General features: G+C 35.8%; 2 protein-coding genes across 6 annotated transcripts; both read left to right on the top strand.

The window, feature by feature from the left end:
- The first annotated feature begins 245 nt into the window (after nucleotides 1–245).
- Nucleotides 246–6,766, top strand: LOC147407127 (beta-glucosidase 31-like). Its single transcript, XM_086435539.1, has 13 exons — nucleotides 246–476; nucleotides 574–637; nucleotides 724–782; nucleotides 1,763–1,838; nucleotides 1,948–2,016; nucleotides 2,969–3,059; nucleotides 3,157–3,415; nucleotides 3,745–3,860; nucleotides 3,988–4,205; nucleotides 5,051–5,073; nucleotides 5,147–5,261; nucleotides 5,418–5,523; nucleotides 6,456–6,766. The coding sequence occupies exons 1-13, from the start codon at nucleotides 315–317 to the stop codon at nucleotides 6,667–6,669; spliced, it is 1,572 nt and encodes a 523-aa protein (XP_086291665.1). The 5' UTR covers nucleotides 246–314; the 3' UTR covers nucleotides 6,670–6,766.
- Nucleotides 6,767–12,331: 5,565 nt separating this feature from the next.
- Nucleotides 12,332–19,639, top strand: LOC147407128 (beta-glucosidase 31-like). 5 transcript variants are annotated; one of them, XM_086435528.1, is made up of 13 exons: nucleotides 12,332–12,617; nucleotides 12,714–12,777; nucleotides 12,864–12,922; nucleotides 13,927–14,002; nucleotides 14,112–14,183; nucleotides 15,172–15,259; nucleotides 15,359–15,617; nucleotides 15,947–16,062; nucleotides 16,190–16,407; nucleotides 17,478–17,500; nucleotides 17,574–17,688; nucleotides 17,845–17,950; nucleotides 18,032–18,473. In XM_086435528.1, the coding sequence occupies exons 1-13, from the start codon at nucleotides 12,456–12,458 to the stop codon at nucleotides 18,054–18,056; spliced, it is 1,383 nt and encodes a 460-aa protein (XP_086291654.1). In that variant the 5' UTR covers nucleotides 12,332–12,455; the 3' UTR covers nucleotides 18,057–18,473. The 5 variants fall into 5 exon arrangements, with proteins under 5 accessions (XP_086291654.1, XP_086291655.1, XP_086291653.1 ...); XM_086435529.1 differs by having other exon boundaries at nucleotides 18,103–18,473; XM_086435527.1 differs by having other exon boundaries at nucleotides 18,029–18,071.

Here is a 19,639-nt window from a genome sequence, read left to right on the forward strand (position 1 = left end):
TAAAAAATTATAGCCGTATGCAAGCAGCCGGCAAGAGAGGGAAGTTCTTTCTCTCACTCCCTCATGCTGATGTCATTGCGCCACATGCCAAACGATTATTGGGCTGTGAGCCAACACGTCATATGTCATGGCGTTGAATAAAAAGAAAACGGCGTCCATTTAGCATTTCTCTTTGATATTTTATTTGCTATTTTCTCACGTACCGTTGAACGGGCATGAAATTACAATAGCGACAGCTCCTTATAATGTCATCAGCGTGCAATCTCGCTCTCACTCATTCACACCACCACCGTAGAGCTTGAAAGCCAGAGAAGATGAGATCATCAAGTCTCACCGCCATTTTCTTCCATCTATCATCACTAGTAATTACAATCATAGCTGATGCTACTTCTGCACGTGATGATGCCAATTCTGGTATGAATCGACTTGATTTTCCTCCAGGCTTCGCTTTTGGTGCTGGTTCCTCTGCTTATCAGGTCTCGTCTCTTTCTGATTCATCCATCCATCCATCCATGAATGTTTGGTAGAAGTAGAGAAGTGTTGATGAGATGTGTTTGTTGGGTAGCACTGCAGGTCGAAGGAGCAGCTGCAGAGGATGGAAGAAAACCCAGCATTTGGGATACTTACGCTCATGCTGGTGAGTCACCCACAAATCCACTTTCTCCTTCTGATTTCGGACTCGATCGATTGTGATAAAATCGATCAAAACTTATATATCTGCAGGAAAGATTGCAGATAAGAGTACGGGAGACATCGCATCAGATCAATATCACAAATACAAGGTTTATATCCATCTCTTTCACTAGTTATTATTATCCATGAAAAATCAGAGATTTCGTACTAATGAATATTTGTCTCCAATGAACGGCTGATATCATGAGTCCCTCCCAAGAAATCTACATTGATCCATTAGAAAACCTGTAATTTTCTTTCCATCTCTGCTGTTCGTTTTTTAAGATTCCCTGTAAAACCAATCCCTAGAGAACTTCTAGAAATGCACATGAATCATATACTCTTGGGGCAGACTATTTGCACCCATTTAATTTCCTACCTCACTCACTTCCAACCTTAGTTTCTAAGAAATAGTGAAATTACTCGCCACAACAACTTAAGAAAAGATTAATTTTTTGTTGGGTGGGAAGATTCTGAAAATTTTCATTGAGACTCGATAGAATCTTATTGAATCTACCTGAAAGGACTCAGTAAGAACCAACTGATTGGGACACTATATGAACCTACCAACTCATTTTACGTAGATTCAGTAGGATCATACATACATGATAAATGTTGGATGATTTGATACTAACTTGTTGAATGAAGTTTCATTGGATTACCATGTTGGGCCCTTTAGATTTTGACGAATACAACTTTATTGATAGTTCTTGGATGATGATTGCATCATTCAGATTTATATAGATTTAAAATAATCTACTTATACGATCAATTCCAAATATAAATATTCAAGATTCATGTTATTATAATGCATACACTTTATCTCTATCCTCGATAACTTATCTCTATTAGATTTCATAGCCTAAATCAGACTTATTTTATTTTATTTTTTTTTAAATTCCAAGAAATGCTATAATAAATTTATGAACTTTAACTTAGGATTTCAGCCTCACCTACTCCTTAGAAAAGCCATATTTCTCATCCAATCTCAGCCAAATCTAGACTAATTCTTTTTTATTTTAGGACATTTCTACTGTTATTATTTTTTTGTTGTAAACTTTAAAGAACATAAACTGTATGTCCATGATAGGAAGATGTGAAGCTGATGTACGAGATGGGTCTAGATGCATACAAATTCTCCATCTCCTGGCCTAGACTCATTCCTGGTATGCCTCTTTATATAAACCTTCCCATCCTGAAATTAAGTGATTGTTTATTAATCCACATTAGTGTTCCAATCAGAAACTTGAATTGTTCTTCCATTGTTGCTTACAGATGGGCATGGAGACGTCAACCCAAAAGGCTTGGATTACTATAATAATCTCATCAATGAGCTTCTCAGCTTTTTGATCATTCACTCTGTTTCTTATTTTCTTATCGGAATCACATTCCAGAAATTTACTAGCTTTTCTTGGGAAATTAATAGTTTTGCTTCAATTTGTTTTTCTTATCGGGAAACAGAGAATTTACCACAAAAGATGTTAGAAATTAGTTATCAGACTATAATTATGCATATTTCAATGATTCAAAGACGCACGACAAATACGTCTTCTCGAAGATGGTGGATGGCATCCTATTATAGAAGTGTCCATGGCGACATTAACTCTGAATTCAATTGGGCCTATATTTTCATTCTGTTGTCCTTTATTGGTTTGCATAGCCAATTGAGAAGTAAGATGCATAATCCTAGTGTTTTGAATGTCCACACAAATAAAGTACTAAAAATGTAGAACAAAGGGAAACTTGAGTTTTTGAGATAACAGAGGAGGTGTTGTAATGAAAAATGGAGGATTTTTTTCTATAGATATAGAAAAACGATGTCTTTTCGATATGTTTTGAGACTTTTCTTAAGAACTTTCAACTTTTGAGCCACAATGGCAAAACCTTAACAGTAATAAATTTTCAGAAAGGCCTAATTGAAGCCCCCCCCCCCCAAAAAAAAAAGGATTTTTTATTTTTGCAGACAAGTGGATCCGCCAGACCCATTGGATTTGACATCATGATTTGATAAGATTTGATTGTGAATAGTGATGATGATCATATCATTGATCACAAATTCACAACTTTATGAGAGTCAGAGATCTTAATACACATAATTGTGTAACAAGGTTTGAATCCACAGCCTCCTTTATTCGAGGAGGAATCTGAATCATCTTTCCAGAAGTGGTTCATATAAATGTTTTTAACCAAAATAATATGTAAACATAAACATAAACAAATTTTTATTTGAAACATTTCCAACAAAAGATAATGATTTACATGTTGGTACTAAGGAAAACTAACCAATTTTGCAAAACAGGAATCGAGCCTCATGTTACTCTCAACCAGTTCGATATTCCCCAGGCTTTGCAAGATGAATATGCAGGATACATAAGCCGAAAGTTCATGTAATTATTTATTCAAGTACTCCTAGTAAACCACATTTGCTTGAGTTCTGAGTATGGTTGAAAAAAATATTCATATGTGACGTAATTTCTGTTGCAGTGGGGATTTCACTGCATATGCAGATGTCTGTTTCAAAGAATATGGTGACCGGGTGAAATACTGGACCACTTTCAGTGAACCCAATGTACAAACAATCATGGGTAACGATGTTGGCATCATTCCACCAGAGCGTTGCTCTTATCCGTTCGGCGTCAATTGTTCAAATGGCGGGGACTCAACAACAGAACCATACCTTGCCACTCACAATATCTTATTGTCACATGCAGCAGCATCTCATCTATACAGAACAAAGTACCAGGTTCCATCACTGTCACTCTTCACCTCCTGAACCTTTGTGTTTGTGTGTGTGTGTAAGCTGGAATTGAACCCATGACCACAGAGTTGCATTGCAATATGTCAACAAACTGAATTCTAGGTTGAAGCCCCTAGACGTGATTCTTTTGTATGCATGTAATTTCTATTATTACAGGATGAGAAAGGGATGACCCGCAATTTTGGTTTTGTCTGCATTTCTTTTAAAGACTAAACCTTCATCTCCTCTTCAACTTTATTCTAAAATTTTGTGTCTGATTAATAGACTCGATGTTTGATTCATGTGGCTGCTGATACAAATGGTTTCATTTGTAGGAAAAGCAAAGAGGGCAGATAGGAATAACACTTCTAGCATTTTGGTTGGAACCCATGACTGATTCACCCCGGGATGTCTCTGCAACACAAAGAGTGCTTGATTTTCACCTTGGTTGGTACGCATGTTGATCCTGAAGCAGCTTAGGTTTCCTTTGTACCTTTAAAAATTTTGTATCTTAAGTTAAGATAAATATTGCATTCAACAACCAATGCCTTTGGATGGTTCTATTTTCATTGAACCAGGTACTTGGACCCCATTGTATATGGGAACTACCCTGCTACTATGAGGAAGATTGTCGGATCTCGATTGCCAGTTTTTACCGAGAATGAATTGAAGCTATTGAAGGGCTCATTAGATTTTATTGGCCTTAATCATTATAGCGTGATGAATGTGCAAGACTTCCCTAGAACCTTGGATAAGTATGACAGAGACTTCATGGTAGATATCTCAGCAAAAGTAGGTAAGCTAATTTGCTGGTTTTTTCTCAAAAAAAAAAAAAAAAAAACATTTGAGAAGAATACTTCCTCTCAAATTAAGATTGAGAGCCAATAGCCAAGGACGGCTTAGGATACAATACTAATTTTTCCATTCTTTAAATAAAAACTGAAGTAATCAATGAACATAATACCCATCAGCCCTGAATGTAGAAAGCTTATACTCAATAAAATCAACATTTGAGAGGAAGGCCTCGTTGGGGAACTAGTGATTCTTGATCTTGCTCTTGCACAAATTTGATACCCTGTTATATATAAACTTCTACAATTGTTATCCTAGGTTCCTTATTGTAGGATTCTTCCTTAATTGAGCTTAATCACATTGTTTTCCATGATCTATGAGGAATTCTCTTTGATCTCTTTCTATATCAGTAACTAAATTGTCACTTAGGATCGCTCAACATTTCCATTGACAATCTTTCCATAAGTATCCGGACTTCTAAAATGGGTCTTGTTGTGCACATACTATCTTTCTTCTTCGGATCTTGGGATTCGATCAGATAACACTTATCTTGAGGTGACACGTGTAAGATTTCCGGACAAAATCACAATTTTTTTTTCTCGACTGGGCTCATGCCATATGGTGCATCCTCGGAATGTATATTCTCGCATTCTTCACATTCTCAGCTTTGTTTCAAAATTTCCACAAAAAGCAATCTAGAAAGACTAAACGAACCTAGTAAACATTGTTCGATCACATTTGTTAGAATGCTTCTAATGAGCCCAGCAAACTGGTGATTGTAATTTGCTTGTGTTACTTGTATTTATTTTTTATGGCTTATCAACGGTGGTTTTCATGCTTTTGGTGCAGATCCAATGGAGCTGAATACAATGGTAAGTTATTAAAATGGAGCACTTGTTACAATGTAGTGGAATTTACTAACACAAGAATTGGACTCCTGGTCAGGAGTTTACTAGGCTGAAAACTGACGGGATGCTCATAATTCCTTGGGGACTACAAAGATTGCTGGAATATGTCAAACTAAAATACCAAAATCCTGCAGTTTTCATCCATGAAAATGGTACTCCTAGAGTCGTGTTTTTTGTTTTTTTGTTGAAAAAAATAAATAACAATAATTTCTGCTGCCCCAAAAATCTTTAGTTTTCATAAATCATGAAATAAGCAATTTAGATTATAGATTATAGTTTGATATGTATTGGCTGATGCTTGAAATCAGGATATTTGACGACTATTGATGACTCATCCAATGGCACAGCTCGCAATGACACAAGAAGAATGGAGTATTTACAGAGTTACATTAAAAGCTTGCTTCTATCCATAAGGTACTCTCATCCTTTTGCTAATAATCTCCTAAGACAGCTAGAGTTATTTGCTTTTTTCTATTAATCTTCGGGGATATCAGTAGGGCCCCTCTACACACAACAACCTGATGCGCTTCGGCCCCCTGATTGGGGGGCCTACTTCTTTATAGTGTAGTTGCAGTGTAGTCAGGGGGGGCCTACATTTGTTCCGTAGTTTGCTGGGTGAGATAGGCGAAAAGTAGCTTGCTTCCAAAGTGGCCTGGCCGCGAGGATCAATGTAATTGAGGCTGGTGCTGACTTAGATCTTGGGTGATGGAATAAGGCGGTCAGAAGTGACAAGCAGTTGCGGTTGAAGCTTGGTTCTAGCCGATAGGCTAGCAGTAAGCTTGGCTACAGCGAAGCACTTACCAAGCACGAAGGAAAGGGCTTTCGCCACTTGAGCCATGTGGGGGAACTTGCACGTTAAAACATTCTTACCATGATCGTTTGAAAGTAAAATATAAGTCCGTTCTTATATTATTTTTTTATAAAAAGTGTTAACCCAAAGTTTTTGCAATTCTATAATTTTAAACTTCAAATAAATATGAATTCTATAATTTATTGAAATTTGTGAGATTGGTTCCAAGTTTTTGCAATTCATTTTATTGTTGGATTGTCATGATATATATAAGCTACACGGAATTGTCTAACATGATATTTATAAGCCATACGGAGAAAGTTTAGGCTCTATATTTTCCTGGGAGAGATGCGAGCTACAAAGCCCTAGCCTGGCCCAGGTTTTATGGGTTTGAGAATTATGAACATGACCCTACTTTTAAGTGCAATGTTATGCCCCCCTGCCCCTAGCCCTTGTCTTTTTTCTGGGATGGGTGGCCCCAGGTGAATGGGGCCAACTCACCCAACTATATTCTGTCTAAGACACCAAGCCTTACTTGAATGACATTAACGTGCAGGAAAGGATCAAATGCCAAAGGTTACTTCGTGTGGTCATTCGTTGACTGTTTTGAGTTGATATCTGGTTACACTTCTCATTATGGTCTTTATGGAATCGATTTCAAAGACAAGAGTAGGAAGAGGTACCCTCGGATGTCTGCTCACTGGTATACCTCCTTCCTAGCAAAAAATTCGAGGAAACCAAAAACATCTACTTACCTGTTTAGTGAGTAAAAGATATTGCTCAATTGGACATTGCTTTAATATTATAAACTTGATGAAGTGGGTCGGATCCCAGCTTACCATATATATATAGGGGGGCGTTCAATGGCCAACTTTTTGGCAAAACATTTTTCAAAACATGAGTTAGAGGTTTTGGATTGGGCTGATTTTTTGTGAGGATGATCTCTATGGTGAGGAGATCATCATCACCAAAAATCAGCCCATTCTAAAACTTCTAACCCATGTTTACAAGCTGAAACATCGTGGACCGTCCATGTTTTGTAAACTGTTTTTGATGGGGTTAGAAGTTTTGGAATGGGCTGATTTTTGGTGAGAATGATCTCCTCACCGTAGAGATCATCCTCACCAAAAAATCAGCCCATTCCAAAACCTCTAACCCATGTTTTGAAAAATGTTTTGCCAAAAAGTTTGCTAAAAAGTTTGCCCTTGAACACTACCCATATATATATATATATATATATATATATATATATATATTGATCCACCATATTCGCTTTGGTTTTATTTTCTTTATTTTAACTCAGCTAAAATGGTTTCCTCGGCATGTAGAGCAGCTCTTCTAAAATGCTATAGTAGAACTTCTATGAAAACAACTTGATTTACTTGATGTTCCTGATGTTGGAAGTGAAACTCTGAACTAACATGTAAATTATCTTATCATGAGTTAGAGCTGTAACTATGTATAACTTCCACTGCACACTCCTCCACACATAGTTATATAACATTTTAATGGGTGTAATGCTACCACACCTTTATAATATGACTACACCCGAACTTATAATAATGACTACACATCATTGTATTATAGAAACACGTCATAAGTAGAAATTGTTATTGTTTAAGATTTTTGTAACCCCACATTTCGGTAATTTTGAAGAACACCTCCAGATTTTGGTGGAGCTTAGAGGTAACCATTACTGTCTTCAACAGAAAGATTCTCTCCTTAAGAGCAAGATAAGGTTTTGGAGGAGATTGAAGTCAGTAGGTTTTTGGAAAGAAAAAATCATTTGTTTTTGCCAAGAGGTTGAAGATAACAAGCATGAAGATGTTCCATAGGTTTTAACCTACATAGGGCCAGGTTGGGAAACTCGTACGTTCACTTATAATTTTGACTGTGTAAACATGAAATCCAATGATTGAATTAAACTTAGAAATGTGATGTATTATTGGGATACATCTCTTATCCCAATCATTGGATTTCGTGTTAGCACGAGTGGAATTGTGAGTGAACATATGAGTTCCCTGTCCACCAGTTATGGCCATTTTAAGTTGGTCTCTTAGGTAATTAAAACTGAAGACAACGGTTATGTCATCAGGTTGAAGAAACGGTGAGGTACTCTAATTTTCACCAAACCAAGAGAATGCCTCAGAATTACCCTTGAAGGTTTTGATCCATGTTCTTGTGGTGTACTGTTAGTTTTCTTTTATCTTTCTAACAATTTGAATATTGATCTTGATGATTCATGTTCAATCATTGTGATCGATGATCAGGACGGTTGTAAAAGGTTATCTTAATGATTAGAACAGAGGTCAATCTCAATGATTTGAATTCTTGATTTTGATAATTTGAATCATCAATGGATAGGGGGGGTCTGGAAGCATTAAGAAAGAAAAAAAATTCGCTAAATAGATCATCAAGTAATTATTGTAGCAAATTAGGGGATTTAGAAAGAAAACTCTTCCTGTTGTGGAAAAACTTCTAATGACCGATCAAGATTTATACATTATGAAGATTAAAATGGAGAAAACAAAGAACACGAGATTTACGTGATTTGATAAAATTAGTCGTGTCTATAGGCTATGATGATAATTCTTTATTAATGAAAATTACGAAAATATAATATTTTTAGAGTTTATGAACTTGAAATATATATAACATCATAAAACAAAACATATATTATTAATTATGAAAATGCCACTTAAAACGGATGATTGGGGGTTTGTCCACCACCACACCCCCGACTACAAGATACTAGGGGTGCAACTTGGTTCGGGTTGGTTCGATTTAGAGCAAAACCAGAATCGAACCGACCAAGATCGGTTTCATCTTATGAGAATCAAAACCGAACCGAATTGGTCTAGAACTGAACCAATCCAAACCGACCTTAATTCAATTTGATTTGGTTCGGTTCCATGGGTTACCAAGAGCAGAAATTCCTTCATCTGTTAGTTTGTTTTGCAAGAGAGGTTCCATGGGTTGCCAAGAGCAGAAATTCCCTCATCTGTTAGCTTGTTTTGCAAGAGAGAGAGAGAGAGAGAAAGAAAGAAATATGAACCAGTCGGTCGTAGTCGCAAATCGCATGTTGTAGTCGGAGGTCACAGATTGCAGACAGAGGTCGCAACTGCAAAGAAAGAGATGAGCCGATGGCGCAGTCGTAGAGACGAGAGAGAGATGAGCTGGTGGCGCAGCTCGCAGAGACGAGAGAGAGATCAATCGGCCGGTGGCACAACCGTAGAGACGAGACGAGACGAGACGAGGGTTAGATTTGAAAAAAAATTTACATTTTTATTTTTATAAATAGTAACTTAGTTCGGTTATGTACAAATCCTGAATCGAAAATCGAATCGAATTCATCGGTTCTTATTTTTTTTAATCCGAAATTAAATTGCCCTTAATTAAAATTGAACCAATCCAATTCAAAATTCACGAATTGGATCAATTCTCGGTTTGAACCGAATTAAGTTGCACCACTACAAGACACATCCAAAACACTCAAGTTAGGTCATAAACCAACACTTCCTTGGATGCATTAAGTAATTTTTTTCTTATTATAAATACATAGCGCGTAGGTACAAACGAAATTGATCACTTGGCAACATTAAGAAATTGAGTTAAAAATCATAAAAAATTTGCGGGGCCAATTTACTAAACAAACAAGTAATGACTCGAGAAAAGACGAAGCTAAGATAAAGAAAACATGTTCAAAGTTAAATTTCTGATAAAATATACTTTATATGAAATTAAATAAAAGAACGGGACAAAGACGATGATAAGACTTTGTCGTCGAGTGAACACCTTTTTATGATTGAATGTAGATTCTGCAAATTAAAAACTCCTTTCTAGGATCCAACGGTTGTTATGAGAAGTATTCCTCGATTTCTAAGGAATCCCATCTCATTACAGCAAATATATTTTTCTCAAACATGAATTCTCTTACTTTGCTTGGTATTGGTCCACATGCAATCAATATTATATTACCTTAATTATGCTTTTATTTAGATTTTTCTAATCTTGGTCGGCTCACGAAATAGTCACGACTAGGGGTGTAACTTGGTTCGATTTGTGGGAAAATTGGAATCAAACCAATATAGGTCGGTTCTACTAAATAAGAACCAAAACTGAACCAAATACCCATAGAATCGAACCAACCTAAACAATCTAAGGTTGTGTTGGTTCGGATCGGTTCTATGGGTTGCGAATGTCTTATAATTCTGCTTGAAAACAACACATATTTAGTGAAAATAAATAAATAATAATAATGAATATGAAATTTTATATAATAAGTCATTAAGTGATTCTTAAATAAATGTCATTCATTTATCTATAAAATAAAGTAATAAATTTATGTGCTAAATAATCATTAAAAAGGTAGTAAGTCATTATAAGTTGCGTTCTTGATTTGGTTTGGTTCTATACAAGCCTTGGATCAAGAATTGAATCAAATTGATTGGTTCTCCATTTTCTTAATCCAGAATTAAACCGCAACTTGTCATGAACCGAACCTTACCAACCCAAAGCCATCGGTTTGATTCGGTTCTTGGTTTGAATTGGACCAAGTTGCACCCCTAGTCACGACTAAGATGGAAGGAAATTAAAATAATAAAAAAAACTGTAATTTCCCACATTTTATAATGAAAAAAATTACTTAATAAACCTTGTGGAAGGAGTTTCTTTCAAAGTAGTCCTTAACTTTCGGAGGATAGCTTGATAATCCATTTAGTATTTTTTTTTTTTTTATATCTAAAAGGTTTGTCAACCTCATCTCTCCTAATAATATTTTTGGAGTACTCAAACATTTTTTTTATCTTCTTCAAATACCTATAAGTTTTTCAATAGAAAATATAATCATTTTCGATGATTTTTCATCATGAATGACGGATTGGAAAAGGACTCCTAATTTTTAACATTTAGATGTATTTTTTCAATTTATAACAAAAGGATAAACGAAATTGGAAGTCTAATTTTTTTTAAAGATTTCATCATAACTTTTAATTTGAGGATCCACTACACAATTATAATATATGTGTTTTAGGTATTTTGAGAAGATCTATCAAATATCGAAGTTGAAAAAAATTTAAACAAAAAGAATAAAAATTGAATCACATCTAGAGTATCCAGTTCACTACCCTTTTATTGTTGAGTACTCAAGTTCACCACTTTTTTTTATTATCGAGTTCAATACTTTTATTGTAGAGTTAGACAATTCTATCGTCGAGATCAACATTTTTACTGTTGAGATAAGCATTTTTTTTAAAAGGTTGAGTTCAACGATAAAGTTGTTGAACTCAATAATAAAAAAATGTTTATTTTAATAATAAAAATGTTGAACTAGACATTACGTTGATATTGACAATTAAAAAAAAACATTGAACTTGACAATAAAAAGTGTTCAGGGCCATAATAGAAAAAAATGTTGAACTTGATGCTAAAATTGTTGAACTCAATAATAAAAAGAGGTGAACTCAACGTTGTAAATGTAATTCAAATTTTTTCTGATTTTGGTATTGGATAGATCTTAACTAAGTACTCAACATGCATGTATTATAGGGCGAACCAAACACGTAAAACAAAAGTTATGACAAAATCTTCAACAATTTTAGAATCTCGAGTTTGCTTTTGTCATTTATTGTTATAAATCATCGATAAATACATCTAAATATTTAAAATTAAGAGTGTATAATTCTCCATTCGTCATTCATGATAATCGAAAATGATTACAATCACATCATTGAAAAAGTTAGGTATGTGAAGAAGTTGAGAAAATGGTAGGCTAGGTGGGTACTCGAAAAATATTATAAAGAGAGATGGGGTTAAGGAATAGTTTATGTACAAACTAGTTTACTAATTGGATTATCAAGCAGATAGAATATGTTCCATTTGTGATGAGATACTATAACATGATACAATTTTACAATACGTCTTATTCTCTGACACAATTTCCAAGGACATGTGGAATATATAGTTTTCAAATCTCAAGTTGTTTGTTGGACTTGAAAATAGGTGTCAAAAGAGATTAATTTTGACATTGAGTGATGTTAAAAGGATGTTTTTGACCAACGCTCGAAATGCCCCTGTCTCTCTCTTATCCATAATAATAAAAAAGCAAATTTTCTGATTTGATTACCTTGCAACATTTAAAAACACGATCCCATGTAATGGAATTGTAGAAGACAAAAATTATATGAACCTTTAATAAAAAAAAAAAAAAAAAAAAAAAAAAAAAAATTTATTATTATTATTATTATTTTTTAACATTAAATTTTATTTTTAAAGTTGGGTGTTCAATTATTGCCTATTTTCAACTCTTTGGGTTGTCAATGTGGGCCAACGATTATTGGGCTGTGAGCCAACTAGTCATATGGCATGACGTTGAAAAAAAAAAACAGAAAAAACAGCGTCCATTTAGCATTTCTCTTTGATAGTTTATTTGCTATTTTCTCACCTACCGTTGACCGGGCATGAATTGCAATAGCGACAGCTCCTTATAATGTCATCAGCGTGCGAGCTCGCTCTCACTCATTCACACCACCACCGTAGAGCTTGAAAGCCAGAGAAGATGAGATCATCAAGTCTCACCGCCATTTTCTTCCATCTATCATCACTAGTAATTATAATCATAGCTGATGCTACTTCTGTACGTGATGATGCCGATACTGGTATGAATCGACTTGATTTTCCTCCAGGCTTCGCTTTTGGTGCTGGTTCCTCTGCTTATCAGGTCTCGTCTCTTTCTGATTCATCCATCCATCCATCCATGAATGTTTGGTAGAAGTAGAGAAGTGTTGATGAGATGTGTTTGTTGGTAGCACTGCAGGTCGAAGGAGCAGCTGCAGAGGATGGAAGAAAACCCAGCATTTGGGATACTTACGCTCATGCTGGTGAGTCACCCACAAATCCACTTTCCCTTTCTGATTTCCGACTCGATCGATTGTGATAAAATCGATCAAAACTTATATATCTGCAGGAAAGATTGCAGATAAGAGTACGGGAGACATCGCATCAGATCAATATCACAAATACAAGGTTTATATCCATCTCTTTCACTAGTTATTATTATCCATGAAAAATCAGAGATTTCGTACTAATGAATATTTGTCTCCAATGAACGGCTGATATCATGAGTCCTTCCCAAGAAATCTACATTGATCCATTAGAAAACCTGTAATTTTCTTTCCATCTCTGCTGTTCGTTTTTTAAGATTCCCTGTAAAACCAATCCCTAGAGAACTTCTAGAAATGCACATGAATCATATACTTTTGGGGCAGACTATTTGCACCCATTTAATTTCCTACCTCACTCACTTCCAACCTTAGTTTCTAATAAATAATGAAATTACTCGCCACAACCACTTAAGAAAAGATTAATTTTTTGTTGGGTGGGAAGATTCTGAAAATTTTCATTGAGACTCGATAGAATCTTATTGAATCTACCTGAAAGGACTCAGTAAGAACCAACTGATTGGGACACTATATGAACCTACCAACTCATTTTACGTAGATTCAGTAGGATCATACATACATGATAAATGTTGGATGATTTGATACTAACTTGTTGAATGAAGTTTCATTGGATTACCATGTTGGGCCCTTTAGATTTTGACGAATACAACTTTATTGATAGTTCTTGGATGATGATTGCATCATTCAGATTTATATAGATTTAAAATAATCTACTTATACGAAAAGACAATCAATCAATTCCATAATTGATGCAAATATAAATATTCAAGATTCATGATGATTTTTAATGCATACACTTTATCTCTATCCTCGATAACTTATCTCTATTAGATTTCATAGCCTAAATCAGACTTATTTTATTTTATTTTTTTTAAATCTCAAGAAATGCTATAATAAATTTATGAACTTTAACTTAGGATTTCTGCCTCACCAACTCCCTAGAAAAGCCATATCTCTCATCCAATCTCAGCCAAATCTAGACTAATTCTTTTTGATTTTAGGACATTTCTACTGTTATTATTTTTTTGTTGTAAACTTTAAAGAACATAAACTGTACGTCCATGACAGGAAGATGTGAAGCTGATGCACGAGATGGGTCTAGATGCATACAAATTCTCCATCTCCTGGCCTAGACTCATTCCTGGTATGCCTCTTTATATAAACCTTCCCATCCTGAAATTAAGTGATTGTTTATTAATCCACATTAGTGTTCCAATCAGAAACTTGAATTATTCTTCCATTGTTGCTTACAGATGGGCATGGAGCTGTCAACCCAAAAGGCTTGGATTACTATAATAATCTCATCAATGAGCTTCTCAGCTACGGTAATTTATTTGGTTTTTGATCATTCACTCTGTTTCTTATTTTCTTATCGGAATCACATTCCAGAAACTTACTAGCTTTTCTTGGGAAATTAATAGTTTTGCTTCAATTTGTTTTTCTTATTGGGAAACAGAGAATTTACCCCAAAAGATGTTGGAAATTAGTTATCAAACTATAATTATGCATATTTCAATGATTCAAAGACACACGACAAATACCTCTTCTTGAAGATGGTGGATGGCATCCTATTATAGAAGTGTCCATGGCGACATTAACTCTGAATTCAATTGGGCCTATATTTTCATTCTGTTGTCCTTTATTGGTTTGCATAGCCAATTGAGAAGTAAGATGCATAATCCTAGTGTTTTGAATGTCCACACAAATAAAATACTAAAAATATAGAACAAAGGGAAACTTGAGTTTTTGAGATAACAGAGGAGGTGTAAAAAAATTTCAATGAAAAATGGAGGATTTTTTTCTATAGATATAGAAAAACGATGTCTTTTTGATATGTTTTGAACTTTTCTTAAGAGGTATGAACAATTGCAAAACTTTTAACTTTTGGGCCACAATGGCAAAACCTTAAGAGTAATAAATTTTCTGAAAGGCCTAATTGAAGGCCAAAAAAAAAAAAAGGATTTTTTATTTTTGCAGACAAGTGGATCCGCCAGACCCATTGGATTTGACATCATGATTTGATAAGATTTGATTGTGAATAGTGATGATGATCATATCATTGATCTCAAATTCACAACTTTATGAGAGTCATAGATCTTCATACACATAATTGTGTAACAAGGTTTGAATCCACAACCTCCTTTATTCGAGGAGGAATCTGAATCACCTTTCCAGAAGTGGTTCATATAAATGTTTTTAACCAAAATAATATGTAAACATAAACATAAACAAATTTTTATTTGAGACATTTCCAACAAAAGATAATGATTTACGTGTTGGTACTAAGGAAAACTGACCAATTTTGCAAAACAGGAATCGAGCCTCACGTTACTCTCAACCAGTTCGATATTCCCCAGGCGTTGCAAGATGAATATGCAGGATACATAAGCCGAAAGTTCATGTAATTATTTATTCAAGTACTCACCTAGTAAACCACATTTGCTTGAGTTCTGAGCGTGGTTGAAAAAAATATTCATATGTGACGTAGTTTCTGTTGCAGTGGGGATTTCACCGCATATGCAGATGTCTGTTTCAAAGAATATGGTGACCGGGTGAAATTCTGGACCACTTTCAGTGAACCCAATGTACAAACAGTCATGGGTAACGATGTTGGCATCATTCCACCAGAGCGTTGCTCTTATCCGTTCGGCGTCAATTGTTTAAATGGCGGGGACTCAACAACAGAACCATACCTTGCCACTCACAATATCTTATTGTCACATGCAGCAGCATCTCATCTATACAGAACAAAGTACCAGGTTCCATCATTGTCACTCTTCACCTCCTGAACCTTTGTGTTTGTGTGTGTGCGTAAGCTGGAATTGAACCCATGACCCCACAGTTGCATTGCAATATGTCAACAAACTGAATTATAGGTTGAAGGCCTTAGACGTGATTCTTTTGTAGGCATGTAATTTCTATTATTACAGGATGAGAAAGGGATGACCCGCAATTTTGGTTTTGTCTGCATTTCTTTTAAAGACTAAACCTTCATCTCTTCTTCAACTTTATTCTAAAATTTTGTGTCTGATTAATAGACTCGATGTTTGATTCATGTGGCTGCTGATACAAATGGTTTCATTTGTAGGAAAAGCAAAGAGGGCAGATAGGAATAACACTTCTAGCATTTTGGTTGGAACCCATGACTGATTCACCCCAGGATGTCTCTGCAACACAAAGAGTGCTTGATTTTCACCTTGGTTGGTACGCATGTTGATCCTGAAGCAGCTTAGGTTTCCTTTGTACCTTTAAAATTTTTGTATCTTAAGTTAAGACAAATATTACATTCAACAACCAATGCCTTTGGATGGTTCTATTTTCATTGAACCAGGTACTTGGACCCCATTGTATATGGGAACTACCCTGCTACTATGAGGAAGATTGTCGGATCTCGATTGCCAGTTTTTACCGAGAATGAATTGAAGCAATTGAAGGGCTCATTTGATTTTATTGGCCTTAATCATTATACCGTGATGAATGTGCAAGACTTCCCTAGAACCTTGGATATGTATGACAGAGACTTCATGGGAGATATCTCGGCAAAAGTAGGTAAGCTAATTTGCTGGTTTTTTCAACAAAAAAAAAAAAAATAATAATAAAATTTGAGAGGAGTACTTCTTCTCAAATTAAGATTGAGAGCCAATGGCCAAGGACAGCTTAGGATACAATGCTAATTTTTCCATTCTTTAAATAAAGCCTGAAGTAATCAATGAACATAATGCCCTTCAGCCCCGAATGTAGAAAGCTTATACTCAATAAAATCAACATTTGAGAGGAAGGCCTCCTTGGGGAACTAGTGATTCTTGATCTTGGGGTCCCAAACTGCTTTGTTTTTTCTACCACTGTTTTCTACTACCACATCCTTGCCAGCTTCTTTCACCTGGTTGCAATTATTTATTTGCACTTGGTTTTATTCTTTTCTTTCCTTTTTCTCTTAATTTTTTTTTTATAATGACTTTGTTCTTGCAGTTGGGTGTCAGGAACATTCCATTGCTGAAGTTAGGGAGCAATTTAGTAGTCACTCTTGCACAAATTTGATACCCTGTTATATATAAACTTCTACAATTGTTATCCTAGGTTCCTTATTGTAGGATTCTTCCTTAACTGAGCTTAATCACATTGTTTTCCATGATCTATGAGGAATTCTCTTTGATCTCTTTCTATATCCGTAACGAAATTGTCACTTAGGATTGCTCAACATTTCCATCGACAATCTTTCCATAAGTATCCGGACTTCTAAAATGGGTCTTGTTGTGCACATACTATCTTTCTTCTTGGGATCTTGGGATTCGATCAGATAACACTTATCTTGAGGTGATACGTGTAAGATTTCCGGACAAAATCACAATTTTTTTTTCTTGACTGGGCTCATGCCATATGGTGCATCCTTGGAATGTATATTCTCACATTCTTCACATTCTCAGCTTTGTTTCAAAATTGCCACAAAAAGCAATCTAGAAATGATACATTTCGACTAAACAAACCTAGTAAACATTGTTCGATCACATTTGTTGGAATGCTTCTAATGAGCCCAGCGAACTGGTGATTGTAATTTGCTTGTGTTACTTGTATTTATTTTTTATGGCTTATCAACGGTGGTTTTCATGCTTTTGGTGCAGATCCAATGGAGCTGAATGCAATGGTAAGTTATTAAAATGGAGCACTTGTTACAATGTAGTGGAATTTACTAACACAAGAATTGGACTCCTGGCCAGGAGTTTACTAGGCTGAAAACTGACGGGATGCTCATAATTCCTTGGGGACTACAAAGATTGCTGGAATATGTCAAACTAAAATACCAAAATCCTGCAGTTTTCATCCATGAAAATGGTACTCCTAGAGTTGTGTTTTTTGTTTTTTTGTTGAAAAAAATAAATAACAATAATTTCTGCTGCCCCAAAAATCTTTAGTTTTCATAAATCATGAAATAAGCAATTTAGATTATAGATTATAGTTTGACATGTATTGGCTGATGCTTGAAATCAGGATATTTGACGACTATTGACGACTCAGCCAATGGCACTGCTCGCAATGACACTAGAAGAATAGAGTATTTACAGAGTTACATTAAAAGCTTGTTTCTATCCATAAGGTACTCTCACCCTTTTGCTAATAATCTCCTAAGACAGCTAGAGTTATTGCTATTCTTATTAATCTTCGGGGATATCAGTAGGCCCCCTCTACGCACAACAACCTGACGCGCTTCGGCCCCTTGATTGGGGGGCCTACTTCTTTATATTGTAGTTGCATGTAGTCAGGGGGGGCCTACATTTGCTCTGTAGTTTGCTGGGTGAGATAGGCAAAAAGTAGCTTGCTTCCAAGCTGATAGGATAGGTGCCGGGCCAGGCGTAGAAGTGAGTCACCAGAAGCTTTCGGTAGCTTGCTTCCAAGGCGTACCAGCCGCGAGGATCAATGTAATTGAGGCTGGTGCTGACTTAGATCTCGGGTGACGGAATAAGGCGGTCAGAAGTGAGAAGCAGTTGCGGTTGAAGCTTGGCTCTAGCCGATAGGCTAGCAGTAAGCTTGGCTACAGCGAAGCACTTACCAAGCGCGAAGGAAAGGGCCTTCGCCACTTGAGCCATGTGGGGGAACTTGCACGTGCGGTTCTTAAGAAGAGGAGGAGGGAGGGAGGGAGGGGGGGGGGGGGGGGGGAGAGCTAGTAGGAGCTGGGTTGTTTATTGCATTTTGAAATCTTTGCCCATATGGTAATCTTTGCTTATATAATTGAAGATCATCAACGTATCACATAAATCTTGTGTGCTATGGATGTTTTTCATTTTTCTTCTTATATTTTTTGTTTCCACGATGGCCATCGTTGAGTTTGTCAACTGTGGGTACAGCCCAGATCTATGTCAATATAGAGCTTGAAATAAACTTAGCGGGCCATTCTGAAACATTTTGGACAATCTAAGTTTACATTAAAACATTCTTACCATGATCGTTTGAAAGTAAAATATAAGTCCGTTCTTATATTATTTTTTTATAAAAAGAGTTAACCCGAAGTTTTTGCAATTCTATGATTTTAAACTTCAAATAAATATGAATTCTATAATTTATTGAAATTTGTGAGATTGGTTCCAAGTTTTTGCAATTCATTTTACTGTTGGATTGTCATGATATATATAAGCTACACGGAATTGTCTAACATGATATTTATAAGCCATACGGAGAAAGTTTAGGCTCTATATTTTTTCCTGGGAGAGATGCGAGCTCCAAAGCGGCCCAGGTTTTATGGGTTTGAGAATTATGAACATGACCCTACTTTTAAGTGCAATGTTATGCCCCCCTAGCCCTTGTTTTTTTTCTGGGATGGGTGGCCCAGTGAATGGGGCCAACTCACCCACCTATATTCTGTCTAAGACACCAAGCCTTACTTGTGAATGACATTAACGTGCAGGAAAGGATCAAATGCCAAAGGTTACTTCGTGTGGTCATTCGTTGACTGTTTTGAGTTGACATCTGGTTACTCTTCTCATTATGGTCTTTATGGAGTCGATTTCAAAGACAAGAGTAGGAAGAGGTACCCTCGGATGTCTGCTCACTGGTATACCTCCTTCCTAGCAAAAAATTCGAGGAACCCAAAAACATCTACTTACCTGTTTAGTGAGTAAAAGATATAGCTCAATTGGACATTGCTTTAATATTATAAACTTGATGAAGTGGGTCGGATCCCAGCTTAACTATGTATAACTCCTTGGGGTGCACATTGGATTGGGTAAATCCGAGAACCGAACCAATCTGAAGCTTTTGGATTGGCTTGGTTCGGATTGAGTATGGCTTG

Source organism: Akebia trifoliata, chromosome 3, assembly GCF_017979445.1.
Source record: "Akebia trifoliata isolate Shusen 1 chromosome 3, ASM1797944v1, whole genome shotgun sequence".
Classification (NCBI taxonomy): domain Eukaryota; kingdom Viridiplantae; phylum Streptophyta; class Magnoliopsida; order Ranunculales; family Lardizabalaceae; genus Akebia; species Akebia trifoliata.

Coding starts and splice junctions, on each gene's coding strand:
- LOC147407127 (XM_086435539.1), top strand. CDS start 315: ATGAGATCATCAAGTCTCACCGCCATTTTCTTCCATCTATCATCACTA. Junction 5,074..5,146: donor CAATGGAGCTGAATACAATG/GTAAGTTATTAA, acceptor ACTCCTGGTCAG/GAGTTTACTAGGCTGAAAAC. Junction 5,262..5,417: donor AGTTTTCATCCATGAAAATG/GTACTCCTAGAG, acceptor GCTTGAAATCAG/GATATTTGACGACTATTGAT.
- LOC147407128 (XM_086435526.1), top strand. CDS start 12,456: ATGAGATCATCAAGTCTCACCGCCATTTTCTTCCATCTATCATCACTA. Junction 14,003..14,111: donor CTGGCCTAGACTCATTCCTG/GTATGCCTCTTT, acceptor TGTTGCTTACAG/ATGGGCATGGAGCTGTCAAC. Junction 15,260..15,358: donor TACATAAGCCGAAAGTTCAT/GTAATTATTTAT, acceptor TTTCTGTTGCAG/TGGGGATTTCACCGCATATG.